The sequence below is a fragment of the Sander vitreus genome, chromosome 9 (assembly GCF_031162955.1).
Source record: "Sander vitreus isolate 19-12246 chromosome 9, sanVit1, whole genome shotgun sequence".
NCBI classification, from domain to species: domain Eukaryota; kingdom Metazoa; phylum Chordata; class Actinopteri; order Perciformes; family Percidae; genus Sander; species Sander vitreus.
This window is the reverse complement of record NC_135863.1, coordinates 17,954,910-17,973,388: the sequence shown is the minus strand read 5'-3', so window position 1 is coordinate 17,973,388 and position 18,479 is coordinate 17,954,910. Positions and strand designations below refer to the sequence as shown.

The following is an 18,479-nucleotide window of genomic DNA, read 5'->3' as shown; positions in this document are numbered from 1 at the left end:
GTTTCTGGAGCTTTCTGTCTCTGAAGTGGCCAATGTTTAAAGGGGAACGCCACTTCAATTAAAAGTCTTGCATGATGTTACTCCTGCCAGTCAATCAAAATTAAAACAACTTTCTCCTAAAGAAAGAGTCTATACAGGTGGACCAAAAGCGACAGTGGCTTTGCAAAATGATCTCGGGAAGGAACTTGTTTTGGTGGAACATTTGCACTTCGCAAAAGAAAACGGCAGATAAAATATTAAATGAAGTTAGCTGTTCACACAATACAGTAACATAAGCTATTTAAATTAGCTGGATACAAGGTTAAACCTCATTTGCTCTCACTAGTGTATCGCCGTGTGTACTTCGTCCACAGCAATCCCGTCAATCGGTCCCAAAACATCTCAGTTAGATAGTAAATGCCGTAAACATAGTCTTTGTAAATCTTTACAATCATTCCCCGAAAGAACCAAGCAGGCCTGCCTTGTTGCACGAGCCAAATTTTCTTTAAAACTTGTAATTTTCAGCGTGTGGTTCGCTAGCTCGAAGTTTGTTGTTTCTTCCTGTATTGAAGGGATTTTAAGAACGGCAACACACAGAGAGTGAGAGGTAAGGGGCAAAGCCCTGCGGCGGATGTCAGGTTTTATCCTGGAAATGTACTTCAGTTGATCCAGACTAGTGTATGTAAGTCTGTGTGTGTGTGTGTGTGTGTGTGTGTGTGTGTGTGTGTGTGTGTGTGTGTGTGTGTGTGTGTGTGTGTGTGTGTGTGTGTGTGTGTGCGTGCGTGCATGCGTGTCATCATGTTGTCCTGGAGACAGCTACTGTAGCGAGAACCACCACAGAGGCAGTTTTGAGTCCTTTGCTATGTCTGTCTTTCTGTCTGCGGCCAGAGTGTGTCTCCGCGATAGCATAACAACCGTACAAAATAGAGTCACAAAACTTTACAGGTGTGTAGTTGAGATCAAAATGATGGCCATTGCCCCTCCCACTTCACGCCCCATTGCAGCTGGTGTGATCCCATCGCAACATGGTCTCTAGTTTTATTTTAAATGTAATTTCCAAGAAAATCCCTCTGAACATATACATTTTTCCAGAACAACTCCCAATGAAGTGGTACATTTCTTGTAAACTCAAGACACCACAGTCTGTTATTTCCATTTAATTATTACCTTTATTGTCGTCATGTTATTCCTGATAGCACAATTTACAAAACTGACTGTAATCCCATTGCTAATTCAAATTCCAATGCATGCCAAACGTGATTTGCACAGTTGCTCACCTCAAGACACTTTTTATTTCTGAACTAGTCTTTGAAAGGTCCTGTACATCCTATCAGCTTCTGTGAGAACTATTTCCATGAACTAAAAGTCTTACAACATAACTCATGCACTTTTCCTCACTTTAAATATTTCATGCTACGTTGCTCCACTGCCCTGCTGAGCTCTCTTGTTTGGCTTCAACCAGGTCACAGTGCTTGAATGAACACACTGTTTTGTGGACCTATTTTGTGTAATAGCCCAGAAGGTGTATAATTTTATATAGATATGAACGGTAAGGCTAATTGATCACTGCGGCATCTATGCCTGTAGTTACATACAACATGGTATTATTTTATTATCTTGATTATCTCAAAAATGATCAGTACTGTACTGCATTCACATGCAATGAGGTATAGTAATAGTATATTTTTTGGTTAGTAAAGATACACAGATGTTTTTCCTTTTGCCAAATTTGACTTTTTTAAAGGGGTGATAGAATGATTATATGGGGGTATTTTACACTGTTCCTTAAGGTCTCCTAATATGGTATGTAACATTGGTTGGGCTGAAAATTGCCCGAATGCTACTTTATTAGGCCCTTAAACTACCCTGTGAATATGGCTCTATTTGGAACAAGAGCTTTTCTTCCAAATATGGTATGCTCATGAATATTTAGATGAGCTGCACGCTGATTGGTTTGAGCGAACCATATGGAAACACATTGGAGACGAGACAGCAGGTCTCATATTTCAGACACTGGAAAGTTATACGTTGTCTGTCGGGCTATTTCGTTATTAAATTCACTTCTGAGACTTTTTTAAGCGAGAAATCAACTATATAAAGCTCAAATATGGGCCGTTTTACGAAAATTGATGGCTAATTGCAAATTTGGTAAGACGTGTCGGACTTTAGCTAGGAGCTCCACACAGTCTGACGAGAAAGCGGCAACCTCCATACCCAGTGAAAGTCACCGTTTCCCTGGGTACTAGACTACTGGAATACTCGGGGCTTCGCGGAGCTGGCTGGCTGCCAGCTGCCAGCATAACTAGAGTAGCTATATTTACAGTTTGAATTTACATTAGGGGTTTCATTAGCTGCGACTGTCCCTTCAATCCTATGTGTACAGATCACGGCTAGTTAGCTTCATTTTCGGCGTAGTTAGAGTATATTTACAGTTTGAATTTCGTCACGCCACTTATATTACAGCTACCCCAAGGTCTTATAAAGCTAACAATGGTTTCCGATTTCAATTTAATGAAAACTAGGTGGCTCGTTAGAGATTTGCCCGTTTTCAGAGGCAGTTTCAAATTGTAAGATTTGAAAGAGGTGTCAATAGGATTTTGAGGTTCTATGTATGTCCTAGTTACCCACTAAACTGTCATTATTCAACTATGACAAGGTAAAATCGTTTTTGCATTCTATCACCCCTTTAAGACTTCAAGACATACATAAAGACACACACACCCACACACACACACACACACACACACACACACACACACACACACACACACACACACACACACACACACACACACAGTTATATAGGACCATACACATGTGATTAGAGAATGGGCTGGTGTCACTTTCAGTTTAGTTCAGTATAAAATGACCTTTCCATATCCAAAACGCTGTAAAACTATAACACTTTAAATATCAGCTAAATGCTGCGTGTCCAATCCGTTGTTGTGTGTTGACTTTTCACCATTATGAGAATTAAAAGCACAGCTGCTATTTATTTAATGAATTCAATCAGCTCTTTTTTACAACAGTTAATCAAGCACACAAACCCACCCTGAGTTGTTATAAACTATTGGCATGCTAATTAGCTCAAGATAAAGTGATCATTCAAGTTGAAGAAATAACTCTAGATAATATTTTAGCTATGTTTTATCTATGGGGGAAATTAATCGGGTATAGTCTGGAGTCAGGACAGAAGCCAGACATCATGTCCTGCCTATTAGCTCCACACTGCCAGGCTCATCTATCTTTATTGGTCATCCATTAGCCTGTATTAAAGGGAGACACAGGATAATAGCAGTAATGATGCTGATGATGGAATTAGACTGCGGGTACACACGTCATCATTGCAGTGTTGCGCTTGGAATCATTAAGCGTTCCCAATGACCACCAACGGACAGATGGACGGACTGATAAAATAAACGACCACTTCATGCTTCTGATCAGTGTATGTGTGTAAATATGTGTGACAAATAAATATAGTGAGAAAAAGAGAACAAGATGAGGTCTTGCAATTCAGGAGAAAAATATCTGCGGTGCTTGGGAGGGGTGCATTAAGTTAACGGCGCGTAGACAGTCAACCTAAAGGCAGCACCTGTGCCAATCCACAGGATGGACAGATGCAGGTGTGTGTGTGTGTGTGTGTGTGATGATGGTTGGCAGGTGCGAGTGCCAGCCTGAACAGCAGCAGCATACACATACACACACAGCAAAATGACGATGCCAGGCATTAGGCAGCCGGGATGGAGGGATCATTAAGGCAACTTTCTGGAAAGATGCTCAAGGATCAGGAAAGCACAGAGCAATATGAAGATATGGGTGACTGGTTCCAAGATGACGGATTTAGAGGAGCGTAAACGTCTTTTATGGGCAACGTGTCACCACGATCAATCACAACTGTTTACAGTCCGGGGTAAAAGCATTTCCTATTTTGGTTGGAGGCATGTCACCAGTCTTTCTCTTATTGTGCCTCTTAATTAGCTCCGCATGAATTACTAATCAACCATGAAGAAGGCATTCACCAATTTAAAAAGTGATAGCCCATGAAATGAACAGCACAGTCTCATACAAGTACATCAGTTACTAATGCTGCAGGGCCTGAAAACAGACCTTTGACTGAAAGAGACAGAAGAAAGAAAGAAAGAAAGAAAGAAAGAAAGACACACACACACACACACACACACACACACACACACACACACACACACACACACACACACACACACACACACACACACACACACACAGCACTGGCCCTGGCATTATGCTGTGTATACTCAGTGATCCACCCAGGAGACATCGATCTTCTTCATAAGGAACATAATGACCACCAGAGAAATACTGATCATATTTCAGCACCAGTCAATTCAGTTCATTAGGGCCGCTCTACCTCCAACTGCGGCCCTGTATTGATCTTGCCACTGTCACCAGACTGTTATTCTCCACTAACTAGATAGGGAACTCACAAAACTGTAATTTATACAGTGGCAACAGCAAGTCGAACAATAGACTACAGGGAACAAACAAGCAAAAATATATAAAAGACAGAATATTGCCCCATCTGTGTAAGAGCAGTGTGGACCGGCTGTCTCTGTGCCCTTTCTGCATCGGCATCAAATGTCACACACGACACAAGAAACCCTAAAAGTATCAAGGCTGTCCCCAGGTTTCAGAGAGAATTTTTTTTTTCTGCCTCTAATACATTTTCCACCTCTAATCTCCACTTATCTGGCAGCCAGGTGAGCTACCACACATGGCTGATGGGCAGGCTTTGGTCCGTGGGAATACAGCTCATCTTAATGGTATTTCTCCCTCTTTTCCTTCTCCTCCCTTTGCTTCTCTTACCCTTTCCTCCAGGGTGGCTGTCAGACAGAGACGAAGGTAGCCAGAGAACTTCTCATTGCTGCTGTAGCTGACAGCAGGGAGCCACTGGGATTGGACGAGCGACCGCAGCCGCCCGTCACGCAGAGGGGCAGCCAGGCTCACAGGTGCACAGCATCTGACAGATAATAGCAGATAAAACCTAGACTGACCAGCAGCGCGCTCCTTGCTCCTCGCTAGGGGGCTGGTGGTGGAGGATCAGATGGGTGGGGTGGCAGAGGCATGTTGAGGGGCAAAGTGCTTTGACAACTAGCAGCCTTTACTTAACCACGACCAGCCAGCCCCCCCCACTCTAACACACACACACACACACACACACACGCACACACACACACACACACACACACACACACACACACACACACACACACACACACACACACACACTAGTGAAGGACAGGCAAGGTCACAGAGCCAAAGCCTCCACAGAAGCATTCCTGTAGCTTACTGTACACTTGGAGAAGATTGATTCAGAGCTTAATACAGAGTGTTGGTGCAGCTGCGTCTGAAAAAGCACATCTAAACTCAGCAGTCGTCTTATTCGTTTATTTTTTTTTGCAATTACGCGCTGCTCTTTTATTACTCTTGTTTTAATTTTCTGTTGAAAGAGCTGTGAGTCTCCAAAGTACAATAAAATCTGTTTATGCCACAGAGCTTTTTTCCCTTGTACCCTCAATCTATTTCGTGTTTTTATTCATATCCAAATCTGCTTTTCATCTTAGTGAGCAAAATCTAAACTCCGGGGAACAAAATACAAACACATTTTTATCTATTTGAGCTAAAATAATGCTGACCCAAACCTATTTAAATCTGTAGTAAATCATCTCCTCTCTGCTATCTTGATGCAGGATGCCAGCTGATGTGACAACAGGAAACACAGTCTATCTCTCTGTCACTGCTGAGACACATTTGGTGCTGTGGAGGAGAAAACAGCCAAGACGAATCTGGCAATCAGGTGCAGCATGGCCTGAGATGAAGCCAGACAACAGTCCACACCTATGTTCTCACTAAGCTGCCGCCACTGACAGACAGGGATAAAGGATTTAAGATGCAAAAGATGCAATGTGTAACTACTAACTAACTACTGTCTGCAGAGGTTTGACAATATCAATGGTCAATACCTATGAATCTATAATTATCCTCCAGGGCTGATGACCATACATACCATGTTTTGGGCAAATACTTGCAAAATCTAGTATTACTTTTAAAATGTGCTAGAAACATTAGCACTTCACTGAACATTTATGTTGAATGACTGCTCTAACTGCCTTGTTGACTGTGATTGGCCTGTAAAAAAACATTCCTTTGTCTCCAATAGAGGTCAGTGCAAAGACACACACACACACACACACACACAGAGGACAGCAGGGTGGCGTAATAAATAGTGAATTTCCTGAATTTAAAGGACTTGGGTTTAAGCGTCTGCTTTTTCCTGGAGAAAGGCCGAGACTGCTGTTCTGAAGCTGAACCTGACGGCTTATCCGCCAGTGAAAGCAGGGCAATTAGAACTAAAATTTCCTTATGGAAATCAATAATGTATAATATTGTTATTTATACATACAGTCCTCAACATAAACACCCATTGGGTATACATGCTCCACACGTAGTTCTGACAGAAGGACTGAGGCACAGACTGAGAAAAGGCTGATAATGACCTTGACCATGGCAGCGAGTATCTCCTGGCAACGTACGCACAGAATATTTTCATATGAACAATTTAGCAGAGTGACAGGTTACTATATTAACAATTCATGTTAGCGGTAAAGTAACAGGTATCGCCCAGATACTTCAATATTTAGCATCCTATAGGCTCTGAAGCAAAGAAGATGCAATAGGTTGTGAATAACATATGATATACGTGTAGTGGTTGTTTAGAGAGACGAATATCCTGGCTCTACACACACACACACACACACACACACACACACACACACACACACACACACACACACACACACACACACACACACACACACACACAGTCCGAAAAACTCAATCCACCAGCCATAACACAGAGTGGCATCAACCTCTATTATCTAGTCCCTATGCTGCTAACACAAAAGGCTCCCTGGAACAAAAATCCAATCAGTCCTCTCTAGGAGGATTTGCTCCACAGCAGTGCTCAGCAACACTGGTGGCTCTGCTGGTGAAAAAGAAATAATCTCAGAGCCCACAGCCTGTTTACTGCCTTCGTCACATTGCCCTTTTAGAAAGAGGACAGACAAAGTCTATGCTTCTCTCTTGTCATTTACTGTCCTCTGAGTTTAGCACGCTCTCTCCTTTTCTGCATGCAAAAACATGAAACACATGGTTGACTGTGTGTACAGTGCGTGAAATTACGGTATTTAAGACTATGGGAATATTTACTCTAAGCATTAGTATTATGTGATTGGCCAAAAGGAACCTTCAGGCATATAGACCAGAGACAGGTTTTAAATAATTGTTTTAATTACAAATATTTTCAAAATATTTTCAATATTGTGCTGCCCCTTCCTTCTGGTTCCTATCTCTCACAGTCCTCCATTCTTTGTCTGGTAAATTATCACACTCGTTCACTGTTCATTAGCATGCTGCTGCTTATTTAGCTACGCTGCTGAGAAGCCTTCAACAAAATCAACTGGAAAATACTCAATATGAAGCTCCCTCCCTCCCATCCTTCATCTCCTTCTTTGTTTGTTTTATGCATTTTTTTAACCACATCAAAATGGAAGCATAGTCCCCCATTATAAAGAGGATGGAGATTAAATATGCAAATTCACAGAGAAAGGATATAATTAGGGCAATAATAGGAAGTGTTGTTTTCACAGCTGCTCATTTACACAAAAGCCTGACAGTATTTTTTTTTATATAAATGATGTTCTTTTCTTCTTCTTCTTCCCTACCTCCCTCGCTCTTGTGCGCCACTAAAAACGAATCTCTGCAGCTCTCCAGCCTGAAAGCCAGTCAACCATGCAGTGATCGAGCCACCCAGAGATTTCTATCAGCTCAGGTATGTACCACAGGCCTGGGTAGCAATCAGCAGGCTGCATACAGGTTGTTTCAGACCTTTCCCCCTCCCCTGGGTCAACTCAGGCTGGAAAGAAACAGTCTAAAAAAAGCACTAGGTGTTCGGGTAGGAAGAATGTGCAAGAATAGCTCACACTTGTTTAAAGTATTAAGAACAGCAGAAGAGCTCTAAAAGCTATGCCTTCATGACTTACAAACATAATAGTATATGTGTGTTGTACATAGACATACTGCTGCCACTGGCTATTTTATTTTTAACAATTAAAGGAGGCCTGGAATTTCCTCTATTTTAATAAGAGTGAAAAAGGTCATAACTAGTATTTCAGGGAAATACAGAGAGCATGGCTAAACGGCACTAAAGATTGGTGCATTCACAGCACTGCAACTACTATGTCGGCTAGATCTTTGTTGCTCAACGTAAATCAGGATGAAATTAGAGCTTAATGAAGCAGTGTCGGTTTCAGCTTAACTCAAAGGGGGATCGGTCCGGCAGATAGAAATTGGCTGATGAAAGTCTGTACAGCTGAACAAGAAAGAAAGTGGCACACATGAGGGGTTAAATTTAATTTATCTGCAAGAATAAAGAAAGAAAGATTTATGTTGTTTCTGACACAAACCTGTTTTCTTCAAAGTCAAACAGTAATAGTACCACCACAAAGACTTTAAATATTCTCCTTGTGTCTCATGAAGCATTTCATAGGATTTAGGCGGGATGGAAACTCTTACTACACCAATATGACAGAACTCCATGAGTGCAATTTGCAAGAGGACCTAGAAAAATACATCATATTCAAAACAACAGCACCACCACAACAAAGACATAAATACATGATATATCACTACATTGTTTGGGTGGCTGCCCAGAGACTTTCATCTGAAGAAATGGAAGCTATTAAATGGCTGAGAGAAGGCCAGGCTGGTACATTGTGTAAATTACAGAAAACTCTGTCTGTAGAATGCTGGTTCCTCCTAGGAGAGAAAGCAAGGGTCATGGGAGTCTAAAACTTAATTTTGCACATAAACAAAAAATAACAACTTTTTAGTTTTACATTAAAATGCTTTTTATTATACGTTTGGTTTGCAGACAACAAACTTGTTGCTGATGGCTGAGCTTTTTTGCCTGGCTATCAACAGCCAAACCAATTTCCACGGCTACTATATTTTCCTAATGGTGTGTTTGTTTTATTTATTTATTTTAACATTTATTTTGTTTTATCAGTTGTAGCCTATTGTAAAGTATTAACCTCCACATCATGGCTGTTTATCTAAATGTGTAGGTTAGTTTATAGCTGCCAAACACATTTGCTGCATGGTGAGGGATTTTTACAGCACAATGCACATTCATTCAAATTAATTATATTTGTTGAATCACTCACTAATAGAAATGGGTTTATGTGGTACGTGACAGTAAAGAAACTTACTGTACCCACCACCACCACAATTTGACATTTTCAGTTTTGTAATTTGATGCACACTGGTAGGAAAGAATGGAGATTTGGGAAGCTGTTTAAGACTGTACATTTTAGCTGTGCTTTTATTGTTTGTGCATTCAATGTATCCTGGAATAAAAAAAATGCATTGAAATTGGACTTTAGCAATGTGAGCTGCTGATTTCCCTGCTTTGATGTCTGAAGTCATGTGTTTCCATGGAAACAATAAGGCTGAAATAATTATGATTGTGACCATCAGGTCCATACTTAATAATCTTGTTCATATTGTACTCATGCCACTCTCATGCTAAATTTACATACTTCAATTTCCACACTATAGAATGAAAGAGTCAGACACACAGCGTTTGATTGTGAGCAGCTGGCTGTGGAAAACGTGACCTCTGACCTCACAGATACAGTATGTACAGTGGTTTTGGCTGGAGAGAGCAAAGCAGGAAACATAAAGACTATCTGTAGAAAGACAGGCTCTAATAAAGAGCATTTCTATTCTGTTCTGACAGAAACAGCAGGGAAATGGAGATACAAAGAGAGAAGTATAGAGTGAAAAAGAAGAAAGTGAGAGGAGAGATCTGAGAACTGCCTATTATCTCCACGCTTCTTTTTTGCTTTAGACGCACACACACTGCACGCATCTGTGCACAAAGCTAAAAGCATGCACACACACACACACACACACACACACACACACACACACACACACACACACACACACACACACACACACACACACACACACACACACACACACACACACACATCCTCTCAAATCTGCCCAGATCTCATGAATATGATTGACCTTTTTTTCCACTGTAATGCTGAGAGCGCATAAAGGGAAAAAGAGAAACTAAACAGAGGCAAGCAGAGTTAATTTAGAACAACACATTATTGGGTGTGCTGACTGCAGATATGGAAAAGGACAATCTAATCGATAACCTAAAAGAATGACAATGGCCTTTAGAATCAATGTCTGCACCCCATTTTCTCACTGCGAAAAGACAAAGCCTTCCGTGCAGGTGTTTTTTTTGTTTTGTTTTGTGCTGCCTGCACCCTTGTGTGCGTGGTTATGTGCACATGCTCATGTGCATGTGTGTGTGTACCTGGCCGCTGCTGTGGTGGAACAGTTGCCAGGACTAATCATTATTTAGTTGTGGCGGGGCTTGAAAGGTCAGCAGTCTGAAATGTCAGGCTGTGTTCAACAGGAGCCAGATGCAGCCGTGCGCTGCTCAAGTGTCCAATTAAAGGAGGGCCGAGTGAGGTTTGAGTGGGTCTGTGTGTGTGGGAGTGAGTGTGCATGTGTGTGTGAAAGAGAGAGTAAAGATATACCATGTGTTTTTTGTTCTCCACTATGTGAGGCTTTATGTAAAGCACATATACACTCAATAACGTGTGTGAACACACGTGTGAATCATTCTTTAGAGTAGCTAATGAACGCCATTAGAGACAGAGGCCAACAGAGCATCAGGGGCAGAATCCCTTTCTCTCTCTCGCACACAGCACGTTATGAAGCCACTTGAGCCTATTAGTTTGTTCACACCCTGTGATTCCTCCCGCTGTCCACACTATGAAGACAAGACGAAGAGAGGTGAATGAAGGATAGAGAAAGGAGGGAATAATATAACACAAAAAGGGCAGAGACAAAGGGCAACGTGATAATATAAGATCACTAATAAATAAGAGTTGATAACGAGAGATGCTAAGTCAAACGAGCAGAGGAAGAAGTGCCAACAGCAGAGAGAGAGAGAGAGAGAGAGAGAGAGAAAGAGAGAGAGAGAGCATGACAAGGAGAATAGAAGCGAAGGAGCGGAAACTCCTTTAATCTGCAGGGATAAGGAGAGGGTGTCCTGCCTGTGTTTCCCTATCGGAGTCATTCATCTGAAAGCCTCACCTGCTCTTCATACAGCCATCATAATAACCTTCATCGTGTTCAGTGTGTGTGTGTGTGTGTGTGTGTGTGTGTGTGTGTGTGTGTGTGTGTGTGTGTGTGTGTGTGTGTGTGTGTCCGCTCACCTACTGTGAATAGTAATAAGCAGCAGGGCAGGATAAAATATGTCTGCCAAGTCAAGAATATAATAGACTTCCCTTCAAGGCCACACGTAACAATAGCCTGAATAATGACCTGCAATAATTTACACAGCACACTGAGCTCTACACTGGTCAGAGGAAGAAACCTTTCAGTGAGAAATAATTAAAAGCTATTTTAGTCTATCAAGGGCCCCTGCATAAGTGTAGACTAAACCCTGAAGGAGGGGAGTTTGACTGGAATATAATGTAAGCTCATCCAAAGAGGAGTAGATGCAAAAAGTTAAGTTTTAAGATGTAATAAGATTCAGTGGGATGTGATGGTGACTGTGAGAGTATCAACTTTACAGCCAATTACAGGACATGTTATTAACACCTGAGTAAAACTCTGTAGCAAAAGGTAAGACTTAACTCCGGTTGTTGTGCCATTTTACCTCATTTAACAGACCATGAAGTGCTAAAGTTTGTCGCTGCATACTGGCTAACCAACAAAAAAAAAAGAGTCAAATTGAAATAACAGTACAGCTGCTTTGCAAAGCATTCAGATCTCTTTGCTTTTCCCTTTTCTTGTAGCATAAGATTTCATTTACTTAGTTTTTTGCTATCAATTAAGACACTATAATGAGGCCCTACATAGGACTTTGAGGCAGCGGGAGCTTAAAGTTCACTTTGTGCAACACAACAAAAGAAGAGCATGCGCAGAGAGAAGAAAGAGGCTGGGCTTATATGATAATGTACACGGCTGGATCTAAAAAGTCATGAAAATCATTAACCAACATTTAAATCATGTGTTTTAGATATTGGTAATATATTGGTTCAAATAAGTTGTATAGCATATCCTTCTATATGATAATATAATCCTTTCATATGAAGGCCAGGGGCGAGTCTTGATTCTGCCCAGGGCCAGAGGAACAGCTGCAATGTAAACCTGTTAAATTAACCCGGTCTCCTTGAGCCTCACATAAGCATTATTCTAATCAAAGCATATTAGATCATCCGGATACTTTAGACATATGGGTCTCGGTATCCTCCTTGCCGTCCCCATCTGTTTCTCCTCCCCCGTTTTTCGAAGTTCTACTTGCTTTCCATCTCAGCGGGTCCCTCGCTCTCGCACCTGCCTCTCTACAGTAAGAGACTGGCATAGATTTCTAACAGCCCAACTACTTTGTGACCATGTGTTGATCTACATCCAGTCAAACTTGAAGCACCATATGCACGTCTGACTGCTAGATGTATGAGTTTGAGGTGCATATTGGATACAATTCAAACTATTTTGCACAAAATGGTACACATATTTAACCTCTCACATGCAGACTGAAAATGAGCTGTACACAAACTTGAAAAGCTAAAGTATTATATTTGTGTTCTTTACTGAAATGTTCATATGTGCAACTACATGTAAAATGTTTCCTTTCACAAACACACAATGCAAAAACTGCTGCATAGTACATGTGAGATACTTTAGATGTGTATTTATGTGAGTTTTAAGTGAGTGTTTTTTTTTTTTAATAATTTTTTATGGGCATTTCTGCCTTTATTAATGGATAGGACTGCTGAGATATGAAAGGGGAAGACACGCAGGAAACTGGCACAGGTTGGACTCGAACCCTGGACCTTCTGCTTCGAGGAATAAACCTCTATTTATGTGCACCCGCTCTACCAACTAAGCATTTCAGTTGAGTTTATGACATAATTTCAGACCGGAGGGTATACCAGAGGGTTTCAGGAGCATATGTGATTTAGATGTGAAAACATCTTGTAAACACACAGTCTACATTACATCCCATTTAGCAACTTTTAAACACATACAGACACACAAACAACAAACACTTTGCGCACACTTATAAAGACATACATGCACTTACATACAGTCACACAAAGACTGCAATTAGGTGTCGCACAAAGTCTGGCACTTAAGTAGAGTATAATGAGAAACTTAATAAAATTAATAAGATCAAAACAAACATATTTACTGGTTTGGATGTCTTCATCAACATGGATTAATAACCAGTTACATTAGCGTAAATTTAAGAAGAACTTGATAGCTTTGTCAGAAGTATTGTGACAGTTGACAATTACTGTTACATTGATATCCGACCTGTTCATTAATCTCTTAAAGGTCCCATATTGAAAAAAAGGACATTAAAATCTCACTTTTTGCAATATGGGACCTTTAAAAATCCTAAAATGAGTATGTCTCCCATATGGTCGACAGACTGCTTCTACAACACACAAAAACACATGGAGGGATGTTTGCACATGTAGCATAGCCTTGAGGGCACGTTTGCCCTAATGACTTGTGTGACTACAACACTGAATTCATGGGTTCCATATTATGCCATTATAAAAGCTTTAAGGCAATAGTTCTGACATTGACTACATCACATCATAAGACAGCATCGCTTAACACACATAGAGTAGCTCAAGTAACTGACCAGCAGTGCTTTTGCTTCAGGGTTTTTGCACAGCACAAGCACCATGGTATCTGTGCTTGTTCTACTACCCAACTGTGCAGTTATGTGTTTGTGTAGCAGCATCCAGAAAACAGCACCCTTTTAGCATCTAGAAGTGGGTTAAAGGAAATTACACTGGGTGCCTTACTAGCATGTTTTTGTAAATCCATATCATGCCACATGAAAAACATGGAAAGCACCCTGATGCTGAACTTCTTATGGGAGCATCATAGTGCAGTTTTACATCAGTGGTGGAGTGGTGTTGTAATAGAGAGGTGGACTGGGGGTGAAAGTGAAGTCATAAGATCTCAAGGACTTACCAGAGTTGGTGATGGTTAACAGGTCTAGACGCCGTTGTTGCTGGAAGAAAAACAAAGATGAAACAAATGTCATAAAATGATCATCAATTATCTTACCTTCTTGCAGGGAGTCTATTAATTAATCTCACTTTTACCATATTGGTTTAGTTTGCTCAGTTGTACCAGTAGTTTACCCTTCATACATCTTTTTGTACCTACCTTTTGTACCTCTTTTTTTCAACAAAACTGTACTTATGTGAAGTTAACTCTTGGTGTAGTTCAACATCCAATATGAAGAATATACAAGCTTGTGCAACTATATTTTTTAGAGCAGTATCCCCAAAACTGTGTGTGTGTGTGTGCGTGCGTGCGTGCGTGTGTGTGTATGTGAGCGCATGTGTAAATGTGACCTCATGGGTTTTGATCGAGTGTGTTTGAAAGAGTGTGCAATTTTACACTTGATGTTTCCAGCAGCTGAGAAGTCTAGAGGAAGCGCTAGCTGGCTACCCCTCTCTTTAACCTGCTGCCTCCCTACACACGCACACTTATGCCGCGTTCTATTTACCTCGCAACTCGGTTTTAACGAGGTCAAGGTCGTAAACACGCCCCCTGACCTCGGATTTACGAGCTCGGAACTCGTACAACCTCGCAGTAGCCCGAGGTCAAAATCCAACATGGATGCCCCCTGTATCAACAGTTGTGAAAAGCTGCAGTAACATAAAGTTATAAGCCTTATTTGTGTCACTAAATCAGTCGTTCACACAGGCATGTTCAACTTCTATCTGTGGACATGTTGTTACGCTGTTTGCATGCACAAAAAACGGCGTAATGCGTTGTTATCAACTGGTATTGCTAACAATAGCTAACTGGGCTAGAGCTAATGAAAACAATGAAAATCCGACTTTTAAATAGAACGCATTCAACTCGGGTATGACGTCATTCCCAGCTCCGGCTTCTGAGTTCAAAGGTAAATAGAATGCGGCATAACAAGACACACACTTGACTGTTGAGTACTGCAGTAATCAACACCTCAGCCCTCCTCATCTACCAGTCCCTCAGGAAAGAAGATCTTCACATACTAGGAAAGGATGAAGGGTATGTGTGTGTGTGTGTGTGTGTGTGTGTGTGTGTGTGTGTGTGTGTGTGTGTGTGTGTGTGTGTGTGTGTGTGTGTGTGTGTGTGTGTTTGTTTGTTTGTGAGAGAGACACACAGTATGGCTAGGTCACAGTCAAAGCTGGCTTTTAGGACCAGACATTAATATTCAAGCACCATACTAACCAGTTGCTGAGAGGGATAAGCAAAGAGACTCAGAGTCCTTCTCTGCTTACATACAGTGTCGCCTGGAGTGGGACTTTCTGATAGGTTACTAATCACTTATGTTAGTATTTAGAAGATGCTCTTACTCAGACTGAATTATAATATACAATATGAGTGGAATGGGGTCCACTGAGTGCAACTATGGAATAACTTCAAATACAAGTTCCCCAACACTGTAGTCATAGTAAACAATGCAAAATTAAGGGTAATAGTGCTCTGACATTTTTTCTATCAGCAAAAAAATGATCTAGGGGTTAAAAGTGAGAACAAAAAATATCTTTATAGGTTATGTTAGGGTTTGGTCTGTGCTGAATTTGAGTTATTCCTGTATAGAATGTTTAAGGAATACTCCAGTGATTTAGTATTGTATTTTCATAAAATTTGGGGGACTCTTGTGAGACAGATTTAAAAATAAAAAATAAAAAGAACAGCCAAGATATCTTGACATCTAGTCCCCATGTAGAAAGATGTGGATACTTCTCAATGCAGAAAGGGTGGTGTGAGAGGCTTGTTGGAGAGCTGAGTCTTAAGTCAAGTACCGAAAAGGGCCAATGATGCTTGTGCTGTGACTGAGGGAAGGTCATTCAGCATGGGGAAGACAGAAAAAAAACAAGATGCTTCCTTAGTAGGAAGATGCTCTAGTAACATGCTAGAATGTTATTTTGCCTGTAAAATGTATGCCAGCACAGTACGGGCTGCAGATTACCTGTAAAGATATGGCTCTAGAGTATTGTGCGTGGTTGAGGAGGTATGGATGCTGGAGAAGGTGACTACTGTAAGCAGTAGAGGTCACTGTGACAACGTGAGACACTCACTCACTCACTCACTCACACACACACACACACACACACACACACACACACACACACACATTTACAACCATATGGCCTACAGCCCCAACCTCCAACTCTCTCTTAAGGTGCTTACACACCAACCAGACGGCCGACCGTCAGCAGAAAAGGCAGTCGGACTGATCAGTCGGGTCCCCGAGGTCCAAAAAGTGCCTCAGAACATGCCGAAGAGACGCCGACTTGAGCATACGTGCGCGAAACGTAATACGTCTCCATAGCAGCAGGCGGCGCTGCTCTGTATTGTTTCCATTAACAGTCTGATTGTTTCCCAGAAAAAGAAAACCGGCAGCTGATTGGACGAACGCGTCACGTGGTTCTTTTTTCTCTGGAAATTCCAAGGGGGTAAGCTTCGTTTCAGAGCTCGAACCTCCTATGGCGCCATTTTGATGCTACAAAGCGATCACCCGACGTTAGCATTCCATTGACTGCCATTCATTTTGACGTCACTTTGACAGCGAATAACTTAACATTTGAAGCGTTTAAAGACTTTATTTGTCCATTGTTTATTTCTAAAGAAACACAACAATGTATAAAAGGCTCCATTACCTTGTATCTCACGTTATGGCTCCGTAGTAGATGTTTTTGTAAAAATAGACTAACGATTGTGTCATAACCAGGCGACTTACTGTCGCATAGTAGAGGAATTACCGTATAGTACAGGAGAAGCTCGCAGACAGTTTCGACTTACAATAGCTGTTTATGTTTAATTACTAATGTTAACTAGCATTTTAGTTAGCAATAATTAGCCTGTGTCCATGTTATCTCATTACATATACCTACGCTCTCCGTCTCTGCAAGATTGGGAATGATGGAGATTTCTCTTGGCACAGCTACCAGAAGACTTACAACTTTCAGACAGGTTGCTCACATCACATTTATGTCGTCTCTCTCAGTTGGAGGCTGCGCAGTAACGCTCAGCGCTCACCGGAAAAGTGCTTCTAATATCCTTCACTGGTCTCCGTCCAGAGCAACGGGATCTGTTGGTCCATTCTTATATACTTTCTATGGGAAATTCACAGCCAGACTGTCATGGCGGCTTGTTCAGAATACGATCTCATATTGTACTAAAATAGTTCACCAAAACGTGTTTCTGAAAACATTTTAAGCGAGAAATAGGCCATGCAGTTGCTGAATCTGTCTTCATTTCAGATCGACAAAGGTTAGTTTAAAAGATTTTCGTCAGATTTTGAGAGGCTCATCCGCTCGCCATTTCCGGGTGAGTCCCGACTGCCCTGTCTCCGACTGAACATGTCGGGTCGGCCAAAATGAAGGACGACGGCTCCTCGGACGGACGACGGCACGGAACACACCGAACAGACTCGAGTCACCGACCTCGCCAGACGGTCCGACGGCCGATAATCGGCTCTGTGTGTCAGCGCCCTTACACACACACACACACTCTGCTACTACCACCTGTGGAGGCCACTGACTCTCTACAGTCAGTCAGATATGGAGCCGCAGCAGGAATCAATAACATCAGAAAACATTTACATCGCTAGTTCTACTCACTACTGCTGTTCAGGGGACAAAACATTAAATTAGAACAACTATTGCTGGCTAATATCACACCTTTAACTACACCAGAAGAAAAACTACATCAAATATGTTTGTTTATAGTAGAAACACTACATGTACTGTACATTCACATTTATTTAGCAAATCCTACTCTGCCTGTACAGCAGGAACTAACTTAGAAAATCCCTTATTAGTACACATCTTTTTAAAACTTTTCCATCTTTTATCAGATTTTGTTTTAAATGTTCATACTTTTGCATGTCTTTTGTGAAGGATACTATACAGTACATAAATAAACTTGTATACTACTACAGTACTAAATAATAATACGTGTATAATAAAAAAACATTGCAGATCTGTCCTGTCCAAACTTTTATGGAAATGGAAGAGGTTGATGAAATTGTGGAGCACCCTCTACTGGCTCTTCAGTTCTCTGCATAGCACAGCAGATGAAAATGTGAGTGCTGTTCAGCCTGCCACTACTTACCCAGACAATGAATCTGTGGTAGAGAATTACAACACACTACCACTGCTCTCTCTTCCTGCTGCTTTTGTTAGGTATTAAAAGGAATAAGGTGCTTAGTGTTCCTTAGGAAGGAGAAAGAGAGAGACTCTCTCTCTCTCACACACACACACACACACACACACACACACACACACACACACACACACACACACACACACACACACACAAAGAGAGGGGGGGGGGAT

At 41.4% G+C, this 18,479-nt stretch overlaps 1 protein-coding gene across 2 annotated transcripts in view; it reads right to left on the bottom strand.

Annotated features, from left to right (window-relative positions):
* The window catches only part of agbl4 (AGBL carboxypeptidase 4), a 310,470-nt gene that overhangs the window by 79,136 nt on the left and 212,855 nt on the right, over positions 1–18,479 (bottom strand). The window contains exons 6-7 of one of the 2 annotated variants that reach the window (XM_078258159.1): positions 14,107–14,146; positions 7,129–7,131 (exon numbers count right to left, since the gene is read on the bottom strand). In XM_078258159.1, coding sequence (XP_078114285.1) covers positions 7,129–7,131; positions 14,107–14,146 — 43 coding nt within the window. The remainder of the gene's footprint in view (positions 1–7,128; positions 7,132–14,106; positions 14,147–18,479) is intronic. The other variant, XM_078258158.1, reaches the window with a different exon arrangement.